At 38.2% G+C, this 12,411-nt stretch overlaps 1 protein-coding gene across 1 annotated transcript in view; it reads left to right on the top strand.

The window, feature by feature from the left end:
• The window catches only part of LOC120862866 (triadin-like), a 140,737-nt gene that overhangs the window by 109,626 nt on the left and 18,700 nt on the right, over window positions 1-12,411 (top strand). The window contains exon 5 of the mRNA XM_040239008.1: window positions 1,429-1,488. Within this exon, the coding sequence (XP_040094942.1) occupies window positions 1,429-1,488 (60 nt within the window). The remainder of the gene's footprint in view (window positions 1-1,428; window positions 1,489-12,411) is intronic.

Genomic DNA, 12,411 nt, shown 5'->3' on the forward strand with positions numbered 1-12,411 from the left:
TTGGATCTCCTTGCAGTCCAAGGGACTCTCAAGAGTCTTCTCCAACACCACAGTTCAAAAGCATCAATTCTTCACAGTCCAACTCTCACATCCATACATGACTACTGGAAAAACCATAGCCCTACCCACCTCCAGATAATGACTTTTCCCAATCCAAAAATCAATAATGCTAGGATGAGAAACCATGCTTTGGAGTAAGAACTGGAGACATGAGGTAGAGATTAAAAATAGTGAGAGAAGCTGGAAGATAAATGTTTCCTATGCTCTTTGGAAATCGTTCCACGCACCTTGAAGGCTTTTTCTTTTTTTTTTTTTTTTCCAGAAATGTAGTTGGAAATCTTAACTCTTCTGTATCTCCATTGCCATTTTCAAAGTCATGAATGGGATAAGGGTAGAAGAGTGGCTTTATAAAAAGTATAATTGATTAATGGAGAAAATGAGGGGAGGAGATCTTCGCCATGTGATTATTTCTTTAACTGTTGAATGAAAGAAACTGTCTTTTCTGAAGATTTTAGGATTTTCCTCTGGTTGATCTTGATTTTACACATCCAGAAAAATTATAAAAATGAAAATTCCAACATACAAATGGAGAATTTAGAATATGTACAGTAATTAGCACCATCTCAGACCATCTGTAGAATAAAGTTGTGATAAATAAATAAGTAAAACTCATTAGCATTTTTCTAAGAAATACCATGGTATTTAAGACTAAGTCTCTTTTCAGAGGTAGTAATCATATTTGTAAACTCTAATCTCAAATTTACTTCTGTCCAAATTAACTGCAAATTCAGATTTAACTATATTTTCTAAGCCTTGGCAATGTATATATACTGAACTAGAAGCATATTGAATATATTTCTTAAAACCTGATATTTAGAAAAAAATGTAACAGCTAACTAATTCTATGAAATGTGTCTATCTGCTTGCAGTAATTATTGGTTAAATGCGATGCCAAATTTTGATTCTAAACATGGCTTAGAGTCAATACTTCTGAGATATATTTATTAGATAGTTACAGTTCTTTTTACAAATTCTTAATTTAATATGGAAAAACTAAATCTTTCTAAATCTAAATGACATTTTTACTAAGGAGTCTTAATTTGCATTGAGAGTAATTGAAATAAAACATAATTATAATTTGTGATTAGATTTAGCCCTGAAAATGGTGGCAACATTTATTGATGTAAGTTTTAAGCTTTTTCAATAATTCTAAGTTGTAGATAACTTCAAGTTTTTCCTTATATCAATAAATGAGGGATTTATGTGGCAATATGTTTCAATGATTCTTTCCTTTTAGCTACCCATAAATTTGTTGGGTAAAATAATTTGGACTTCATGGTAATATTATGACATTTAGATCATAGTTATGATTTATATTTTGTGCATTTTCAAAAAGAGGTTTTAAAAGCAAATCATAATTTTTCCTAGAAATACACAAAGAAAAGGCTGAAAAACTGGAGAAACCTGAAAAGAAAATACAAACTAAAGGTAAGCATTGAATTCTGTGTTTCATCTTGTTTTTATTCAGGGTAAATATTTTGTACATTTACGTGAGAGAATGGAAAATTTTTATGTTTGGTGCTCTTTTGTCTTAATTTTTGATAGTGTTTAAATAAGTTTACTTCAGGGGAAACTCTGTATAAATATATAATGCTTAATTATTGGATCAGAATAGCTTCAAAATGGGTGACAGTCTTTCAGTTATTTGCAGTCAGCTTTTGTTTATTAAGCTAGTACCACAAACATATATTTTGAACTATTAGCAAGCAATTTTCCTTCTTTAATCAGTTAACATAATAAATCAGAGTTCGATTCTTTTTAACTTGAATTTTTTTATGCCATGCAATACCTTTGAAATCGTCAGCATAGAAATAAAAGTTTTATCTTATCTCACTGATGACTGCAATGGTCTCAGAGCTTGCTTAAACAGTCTCAAGGTGTAGCTGCACAATGACAGCGTGATAATTAATATCTTTTTCAGCTCAACTGAATCTAGTAACTGAAATCTTGCATTTGAGGAGTATTAATAATGGCCAGCATTGTCTTGCTCATCTTGGAAGCATCACTTTTCTAGGACTGACCCATGTAATCCTAAAACTTAAAAAAAAAAAAACAAAAAACACTTATAGGAAGCAAAAACATTCAAAAGAACATGTTTCTTAAGATGCCCAGGTTTCCCCAATGGTCAGTCTCATGTGATCCTGGGTGAGCCAGAGCAAAAATAAAAACCTCATCATTACTGAATTTGTGTGATACAGACTGGAAATGAAACAATTTTCCTGGATAAAAATTGAATGTTGTCTAATATTTATTATGTCAAAAACTGACTAGTACAAAATGATCTGTACAAATATCAAAGTTGTAAGTAGTAGTTTCATACAACTTCTAATTAAGCTGAAATTATACCAATATGTGATTCCACATTAAAATACCATGTTTTCTTTTTTTAATATACTTCATGTACTTCCTTTTTGTGAAGAGTTCAAATCATTCTACAAATATTATGTCTTTAATCCTAATGTTTGAATTAGTTCCAGATTGGTCAGCTAATCTTTATACAACCAGGGACAATGAAGGTTACTCAATTGAAACCTATTTATATTTGGACTTAGAGACTAATGTCTGCTTTCTACTCCCTTTCCCTTTTTGGTTCTTAATTCCTTTAGTCAGGGAAATTGGACACAGCTCTTGGGTATGGATTGACTAAGCTAGCCATCACTGAACTGGTTATGTGTTTCTATCGGCTGGAGGTTAAACAGAAACTCAACTGGTTCCACATGATTTGGGTGTCTGCTGTTTTATCTTGCAGACTGTACTACTAATCTAATAGCAATGCTGCTGGAGTGGATGTGGTGATACAGATGGTACCATTTGCATTTTGGACCTGGCTCTATTAGAATCCTGCTGTTAAAGACTTTGAGCAGCGGGCTGTAGAGTGGGTTTATTAAACAAGTGAGTTTTGCATAATTAAAACAGTGAATCTGGCTGAAGTTTAAAATAAATTTCTGAAAGGCTGGGCTAGAGATTAGTACCTGAATATATTTCCTGAATAGATGAAATATATTTTGGGAAAGTGAACATTTCTCAAGAAAGAGAAAATGGAGCTTCAGTTCAACAGTGAAATAGGCTTCAGAGATACTTTTTCTACAGTTTTTTTTTCATGCAAGTATGAACAAAAGATTTCATTTTATTGCTTAGTTTCCTCATCCAGGTAGAACAGGATAAAACCTGCTTTCTATTCCCAAGTGTTTCACTGTAAATAAATGTGGTTTTATAACTGCTCATTTGTCTAGATAAATATTTTCTCTATGCCACATTCCATATCAGTTATGGTTAGATATGATAGATAGTTAAGAATTTGTTATCAAAGCACTTGAATTCTTATCAGGAATGGTAGGGTATATCCAAGGTAATAGTAGCCTGCAATGATTACAGACAAGCCAGCAAATATCTGAGTCTAAAGAGATATGTTATGCAGAAGCTGGTGTATTAACTTCTGTTACACAAAATGTCTTCACTCCTCTGTATTCTTTGTCCTAAAAATTAACATCACCATTCACCCATGTTATTCAAGCTAAAAAGTTAGGAGTCATTTTGACCTGAAGTGGTACTCACCCCTGACTGGACCTTAGAATCATCTGGATAGGTTTCAAAGTATATATATCCAGGCCTTCTCTGGTGGCTCAGTGGTAAAGAATCTACCTGGGAATGAGGGGGACATGGGTATGATATGACCCCTGTTCCAGGAGGATCCAACGTGATGTGGAGCAACTAAGCCTGTGTGCCACAACTACTAAGCCTGTGCTCTAGAGCCTGGGAACTCCTGAGCCCATGTGCCACAGCTACTTAAGCCCCTGTGCCCTAGAGCCCGCGCCCAGCAAAAGAGAAACCACCACATAGCGGAGCCCACACACTGAAGCTCGAGAGTAGCCCCCACTCACCTCAACCAGAGAAAAGTCTGGTCATCAGTGAAGACCCAGCACAGCCAAAAATAAAATAGAAAGAAGAGGTTGTAATTTTTTTTTAAATCAAAAAAATATATATATATATATATATATCCATATGCAGATTCCTTCCTGATTCCTTTAATGTTTGGGAGGTAAGGCTGGAATTCAAGTCAACCTCTTCAGATGAGAGGTCATGGTTAGAATATAGTCAGTTAAACTCCTGGCCTAGAGTTCAAGTATATCCCACAGAAGTTCTCTTTGACCAGCCAGTATGTTAAAATAACTTACACCTGGATTTCATTAGGCAGAACCTGTACCCACTGTTTATGTCTCCTCCATTCTCCCTTGTCACTACTGGAGTAGACATTTATCTATCTGCTTTATCTCTGAGGGCCTTTGAGTTGCAGTCCCTGACTTGTTGGTGTCTTTCAACACCGAAGCCCAATCCTGCTTAGCCCCTTGTTGTCCTCCCTTTTCACTCTAATTTAGTCCGTTCTCACCTCTCTTCTCCCATTATTATCTCTTATGCAATCATCTACCAATTAGGTTGTGATAGTCACTTCTTAAGTGACTTCTGCATTAACCTCTCAGGCCTTCCCTGCATTAGCCCACCAGGCTCCTCTGTCCACGGGATTTTCAGGCAAGAATACTGGAGTGGGTGGCCATTTCCTTCTCCAGAGGATCTTCCCAACCCAGAGGTCGAACCCAGGTCTCCCACATTGCAGGCCGATTCTTTACTGTCTGAGCCACTATGGAAGCCCCCATTAACCTCTCAAATCCATACTAATCATACTCATGGGCTTAAATCCATCTGTTTATATATAGAGATAAAAGCCACACTGTCTGTCATAAGGTGAAAGGCCCTCATCATTATGATCACTAATAGATAGCCCTACACATTTCCAGCTTTGTCCACTTTACCGCTTACCTTCCTTACTCTGCAACGTCCTCATTAGTCCCTTCCATTCCCAACTCTCTCCTTGCTCTGCACCAGCACTGCAATCCAGACCCCACCAACACCCCCAACCCCATGCCACAGACTGAACTGTCGGGCAGTCCCTAAGCCAGCCCTGCTGCGATCTCGTAACTCTGTGCTTTTATATGCCTGTCCTCTTGACCATCAGCCACAGGGCAGGCTTCTGCTCATTTCTTTGATTCTCAGATGGAAAGTCAAATCCTTCAATAGGCCTTCTTCGCTATTGCTCACTCTGTAGGCATTTAGTTACTTCCTCCATGCTACTTTACATCCATGCCTTTAGCCTTTAAAGCATTTTGACACCAGATTTTAAATGTGGATATGTGGATCTAACTCACTGGGAGTAGAAACAGTTTGTCTTCTTGTATGTTCTAGGTCTATGTTGACATTTGCTCATATGATTCTGTGTTTCCTTATCAGTCAACAAAGAGATTCAGACTCAGTGGTCTCTCAGGATTGGATCAGCTTTGAGTTTGTGTGCTTATATTAAATTGAAAACCATTCTAATATCTGCTGTCCCGAACAACTGCCCAATATGGGGATGGGACCATTGCTTAAGTTCCCCTAGTCACCAAGGGCAGGTCCAGTCCTGCTGCCTCTCCTGTTTCCCCACTACTTTCTTCATCCTACCGAGTTTTGGGTGGTTCTATATATTCTTTTCCAGTGGTCAGGTATTCCTGCCTGCTGTCAGCTGCTGTTCTGCAAGGTCTCCTGTGTCTGAAGGTGTATTCCTGATGTATCTGTGAAAGAGATGTACTCCACTTCCACCTACTCCTCCACCACCTTCCATCTCCTCAAAAATCATTCTAATATCTCTAAAGTGCCAAACATATGAAACACACTCAACATATGTTGAAATATCAATGAATTAATTAATAAAGCATTTGTTTTCTCTATTTTGTTAATATTGACTTGATTCTGATGAGAGCTATTTCATTTGCCATTTCTGTGTTTATTTTCAAATATATGTAATTATGCAACTTTAACTGGGCCACTGTATTTTAAATTTATTTGGTCAGAGGCAATTGAAGAATTTAGTAGTTCCATATTAAAACAAAAACTATCTGTAACATGTAATCAGAAAAACCCACAATAAGTGTATAATATAATAATATAGGTTAAAGTAATACAGCTTAATTTGGATACTTTGGAAAGTACAAAAAAAAAGAAATTAAATTATCAACTTAGCAAAATTCAATTATCCAGTGAAAAATAGTAATTCATTTTTTACTTCTCCTCCTTTTTTTCCCTCCATGTGTTTACTCTTTTATTGAGTATTTTCTTATTTCTTTTTCAATTTCAAATTTAATTGTTGGTTTCAGATAACAGTTACACTTCTACTTAACTATTAAACATGTCAATATATTCATAGAACAAAGTAAACCAGAAAAGACTAGAACCTGATAGTAAACATATAACTAGGTGAGAGAATTTTGTCTCTCTAGAATGGCTCCTAGACAATAGAAGGGCCTTTTAAGCATTCAGAGCAAGAGGTGTCTGCTACATCCACTTGGGTTGTCAAGTGTTCATGTGGAGAACTGACCTTCAGGAATAGGGAGGTAATTTACAAGGCAGCATGTATGCTGAAGAACAGCGTGTAATTAACATCTGAGTAGGCCAATTGGTGGGAATGGAGGAGTGACCTGGCAGACAGATGGTGTAAATAGAAAAACTGGCTATAGCTATTAGGCAATAATATATATTAATTTATTCATTGCATTTACTTTGTGCCAAACACTCTACTGAGCACTAAGAATTCAAAGAAGAATAGGACTCAATCTAATGAGAGACCTAAACAGCCAAGTACACAGCCACACTGTCACGTGGTGAGTGCTCCAAAAAGAGATGTCCTGGAGGAAAGTGAAAGTGTCAGTTGCTCAGTCGTGTCCAACTCTTTGCGATCCCATGGACTGTAGTCCACCAGGCTCTTCTGACCATGGGATTTCCCCGGCAAGAATACTGGAGTGGGTTGCCATTTCCTTCTCCAGGGAACTTTCCTGACCCAGGGATCAAACTGCTGGTCTCCTGCATTACAGGAAGATTATTTTACAGTCTGAGCCACTAGGAAATACTCTGGAGGAGAAATGCTATTTGAGGAGACAGCTGGTTGCCTCAGTTCCCGACTAGGTTTTCTGGCAGGGCCTTAATGTGAGATTTAGGTGGGCTGCCGTCTATGGGGTCGCACAGAGTCAGACACGACTGAAGTGACTTAGCAGCAGCAGCAGCAGCATCTAGAACCTTAAACGGAAGATGTAACAGCTAGTTCAGGGGGCCAATCCTCAAGGAACCCGGTAGGAACTCTGTTGGTGAAGGTGAAGGTGAAGTCACTCAGTCGTGTCCGACTCTTTGCAACCCCGTGGACTGTAACCTACTAGACTTCTCCGTCCGTGGGATTCTCCAGGCAAGAATACTGGAGTGGATTGCCACTTCCTTCTCCAGGGGATCTTCCCGACCCAGGGATCGAACTCAGGTCTCCCGCATTGGAGGCGGACGCTTTACCCTGAGCTACCAGGGAAGCCCCAGGAACTCTGTTAAGGGAGCACAAGAGGAGTCCAGGGATTAGTGTTAGTATTAGTTTCCTAGGGCTGGCGTGACAAAGTACCAAAAACTGGGTGATTTAAACTAGCAGAAGTTTCTTGTCTCCCAGTCATAGAGGCTAGAAGTCCAAAGTCAGGGTTTCAGCAGGGTTGATTCTTCACAGGGCTCTGAGGGAGAATCTGCAGGCTTTTCCCAGTTTCGCTGGACTGGGGTGGGGGTTGAAGGAACTGGAAGGGTGTGCTGGCTTTCATTGGCTTGTAGACAAATCATTCCAGTCTCTGCCTTCAGATTCAAATGGTGTTTCTTCCTGGGTCTCTGTTGCTTCCTGCTGTGTTCTTCTTTCTGTGTCCAAATTTTCCCTTTTCATCACAACACCAGTCATATTGTAATAGGGGCCACCCTCCTAAACTCGTTTTAACTTGATTACCTCTGTAAAGACTATGTTTCCAAATAAGGTTACATACCTTTTCTCCATAAAATAATTAAACCTTAACTGTACCACATGCATAAACAGCAGACCTTTTTAAAAAAGGGTTAATAGAGAACAATCATCCTGATTGACTGGTTTAGGATTGTTTCTGAGAAACAATTATAGGACTGGAATCATAGGCTGGCAAGGGATTTGGCTGAAGCTGAGACTCAAATGCCAGAGAGGACAGGGCATTAAAAGGTATCTAAACATCCTGGAGCCCTTTATGAAAGAGCTCTCAAGTCCACAGATTAATTTAGTCAGCCCATGTTGTATAAACTTACTTTTGCCTTCTCTCAGCTGGACTTAACTGACTCCTTAAAGTGCAAAATATATTTTATTTTCTTCTCTGGCTGCTGTGTATGATAAACCTGGAAAATGAGAACAGTAGGCCCTATACAAAGCTATACTTCTCTTCCTCCATAGCGATTATTCTTTTATGAGGAAACGATTATGGTTCTGACTGTGGCCATGTAGCCCCAGGTGAAGGAGAAATTACTCCTACAATTAAATCAGATTTGGGAGTAACACCAATCCTTTAGAATTAAAAGATCTATTTTGTAATTGAAAGCATATGTATCAGATGAGCTTTGTAACTTTAGATAATTTGCCTAATCACTTTAATACATAAATAAGTGTAATTTTACTATGAAAAAGAAGTGTGTGCATTATTGTAGGCTAGATTGTCGATCACATGCTGAGGAAATCTAATCAGCACACTTTGGCACATAAGAACAAGTCTGCACAGGACCTGGGATGGATAAAAAAGCATGGTCTTGTGGGGAGAGTACTAGTTTAGCAAAAGAAAAACTATGTTCTTATCCTGCTCTACCGTGGACACTTAGGCGGCTGTATTTTCCTATCCATGAACAAAGAAATTCAGGCTAATTGATCTCTTAGGTTCTCCCAGCTCTAAAATTGTGTGCTTATGTTAAAAATGATAAATTCTTCCTTTAAGAAAAATGGAAGATACAATCATAAAGAACTGTTTCTCTACTCAAGAATGCTTTTCTGCTGAGTTCATTATCATCATTTAAAGTGTGTACATCATTTTGTCTTAGCATAAAATGAAGATTCAACACATTAAAATTACAAAGAAGAAGCACACTGAGATATACACTATCCAAGAGTACATCTGGCATTTTTATTTAGCAGTGGCTAAAGCAAAATTTTTTAAAATGGTTTAAAATGAATGTGTATCTTGCTCTTTCATAAAAAGTGATGAATGGAAACATGAATATATATGAATTTTATGAAGCTGTTTAAAATGTTGACCTATTTAAAATTTATAAACCACTTCAGTGCTATTACCTCCCACAACAGAAGTGCCAGAAATCTGAGAAATAGAGCAGTTAATTAAAAGAAAACTCAGTGAGGGGAACTTCCCTGGTGGTCCAGCTTTTCTGACTCTGCACATCCAATGCAGAAGGTGTGAGCTAAGATCCCAAATTCCAGACCAGGGAACTAAAATCCCAAATGCAGTGTGGCGTGCCAAAAAATAAGTAAAAATAGCAATAAGAATAATAAGATATTTTTTAAAAAAAGAAAGAAAAATCAGTGAAATCTGTTACAGGTAATCATGCTCCCCAAATGAAAGAGAAGTTCAACTCTTGGTGACCCCACAGACTGTAGCCCTCCAGGCTCCTCTGTCCATGGGATTTTCCAGGCAAGAATTCTGGAGTGGGTTGCCATTTCCTCTTCCAGAGTACTTTCTCCGACTCAGGGATGGAACTTAGGTTTTACACTTTGCAGGCAGATTCTTTACCATCTGAGCCACCAAGGTGCTCCCCAAATTCTTTTACAATTCTAAGGTAATGTGCTATCTGATTCCTTTTGCTTTAGACACACAAGATTAGTCCTGTCCAGTAGCTCTGAAATCAAGTATGAGTTCCAGAGTTTTGCTTCATTACATTTTTTTGCTAACCATCAATTAAAGAATAGAGTAGCCTATATAAATCAGTACTTTAAAACATTCAATGCCAAAACTTTTGAGTTTGAACCAAGAGCAGAGAGAACTGCAAATCTGACAACCTGGCCCTCGATGCCTACTGCTTGGCCCCTTGGGAGTGTAGTGCCCATTAAAAGAACCCAGGGTCAGCTCACTGTGAGCACTGATACACTTCAGAAAAGGACACAGAGTCCGCCTGGCAAGTTGCCAAGACCAAGAGCTGTGGAAGCACAGAGCACAGCTGGCAGAGTGCTGGCGAGGGGACATACGGGGAGGACGAGAGGCGCACTTTGGAGTTGAGCTGAGCTGAATGTTCTGGTCAGGGAAAGGTCAGAGTCTGGGCAAGTGCAGGAACGGCGGGGCCATGCCAACTCAGATGCCAAACATCAGGTCCGCTCCAACTGGCGGATTCCGTTTGTTTTTAATTGTCAGCATGCCGAAGGGACTTTTGTTTCTTGTAAATAAGGATGACAAACAAATTAAGCTCTAGCAGGTGCAACAAGCTTATTCTGCTCTGAGTTAAAACTGTCCTAGCTAAGATGTAACTTGCCAACCAAGCTGGTGACGAGAAAGGTACCTTTTTCTTCTTTCATATGAAAACGTCTGTGAATTCTAAGCAAACAGACGCAGGATCTAATGTAACTGTGGCAGCAGATTACTTTTATTTTAGAGGGATTATTATGGCAGTTATTGATGGTGGCACCGTTTTGATCAAAGCAATATCAAACCTTAGTGTCTGAGCTCAGTCTTGCCAAAGTTTGAAGTTTTCATCCAAGGAGTTTCAGAGGCTGTCTGCTGTGGTGAACAGCTCCCGAGAGCATGTGATTCCAGCTGCTTCACTGAGCAGTATTATGGTACCATTTCTGAGGAGGATAATGAAATTTCAGCATACAGTACTATGTCTGTAAATCAAAACTTAGACTGCGAGGAACTGGAATTTTCCCCAGAGTAATAGGAATAAGGCATTAATATGCTAATTTGAGCCTGAATTCAGCCCCCTTGCTCTTTTGATTTCATATTAATTCTTCCATTTATGCCCATGTACACATCAATCGGAAAATCCTTTAGTGGAATGGACAACCAGCTGTCCAAGGTGGCTGAGGTCTGGTCCTTCACAGAAGCAGAGACACAGATTAGGTTGTCTCCTGGGGGTCTAGCTAACCAGGGTTCCAAAAGCAAAGCTTATCTCATGCAAACTTCCTTTCCCCTAGAGAAACTTTGAAAGAGGCTTTGTTCTTGCCAGGACTTTCTTTTGGTTTTCAGCTTAATTAATAGTGATCCAAAGAAACCAAAGCTATCTCTGGTCATGTGTGAGTGCTGATGTCCTTTCTTATTTTGTGAGATTTTTATATTGAACTTAGAAAACCCAAAAGAATCATTGAATGTGAAAAGTAAAAACAATGTCTGGATGATCTTTGTTTCTTCTGTTTCTCACTGAGATTTAATTATTTAAGAATTTTTTAATGTAAAAAATGTTAATGATTGGAAGCAAGGAGTGCATATTATATTATATTTATACAACATCACCAGTAAATAGAATTGTACTACATGATAAAAATAGCTCTTATAATATTTTAGAAATTTTCTCATTCAGGAATATCTAATAAGTCCATTATGTCACTGATACCATGTGATGCCTAGGATAAAAAAATAAAAATAGTAGGGCATAGCCTTTAAAGAGAGTTCACTTTCTTGGGATAAGTGGAGATGAAAGAACACTCTGCAGAGAAAGAGGCATTTGAGTCAGGGCTGAAAGGGTGCATGAAACAGAGGAAATTTGGGTGTGAGAAATCTAGGTGATGGCACAGCAGGCAGAAATGCAAAGTTCCATATGTTTCTGGAACTCCAAGCGTTTGTTATAGGTAGAATGTAAAGTTCAAAGGTAAATTCATCATATGTAAGATTGGTTTGATAAGCAAATGTCAAGTTACTGGAATAATAAGATACTTTTATATTTGATATAGTACCTACCACGTGACAGATTATCATGCTAGGCAAGGAGGAAGATACTAACACTTTATCAGATCAACGTATGATCAGATTTTCACGTTAGGGAGGCTACTCTGAGACTCAGAAAAATCAAAATCTAAGTGTCCAAGACACTATTCAGGATATTATTGTAATAATACTTATAATAATAATATACCCAAGAAGGATATCATAATCCATCTTTTGAAATGGTCTCTTTCCCTTTCTCCTTCCCACTCCCCTACTAGGTTAATTTCTTCTCATCATTCACATTCTTAAATCTCATTTCTACCACCGGACCTTTCCCAAGCACACAGATTAGATTAGGTCTCATTTTAAACATTGATATGCTTCCCTGAATATTTTCTTCACAGCAATTATTCTAACTGCAATTACCTACCTTTGTAATTATTTGTTTAGCATCCATCATCCATTGTTGACAAGGATGAAATCTGTCTTGACTAGCCAAGTCTTTAACACATAGCCAGTGCTCTTTCTGTGAAAGTGAAAGTCGCTCAGTCATGTCTGACTCTTTGTGACCTCATAGATTGTATCGTCCATGGAA

This window comes from Oryx dammah, unplaced genomic scaffold, assembly GCF_014754425.2.
Source record: "Oryx dammah isolate SB20612 unplaced genomic scaffold, SCBI_Odam_1.1 HiC_scaffold_4, whole genome shotgun sequence".
In the NCBI taxonomy this organism is placed as follows: Eukaryota; Metazoa; Chordata; class Mammalia; order Artiodactyla; family Bovidae; genus Oryx; species Oryx dammah.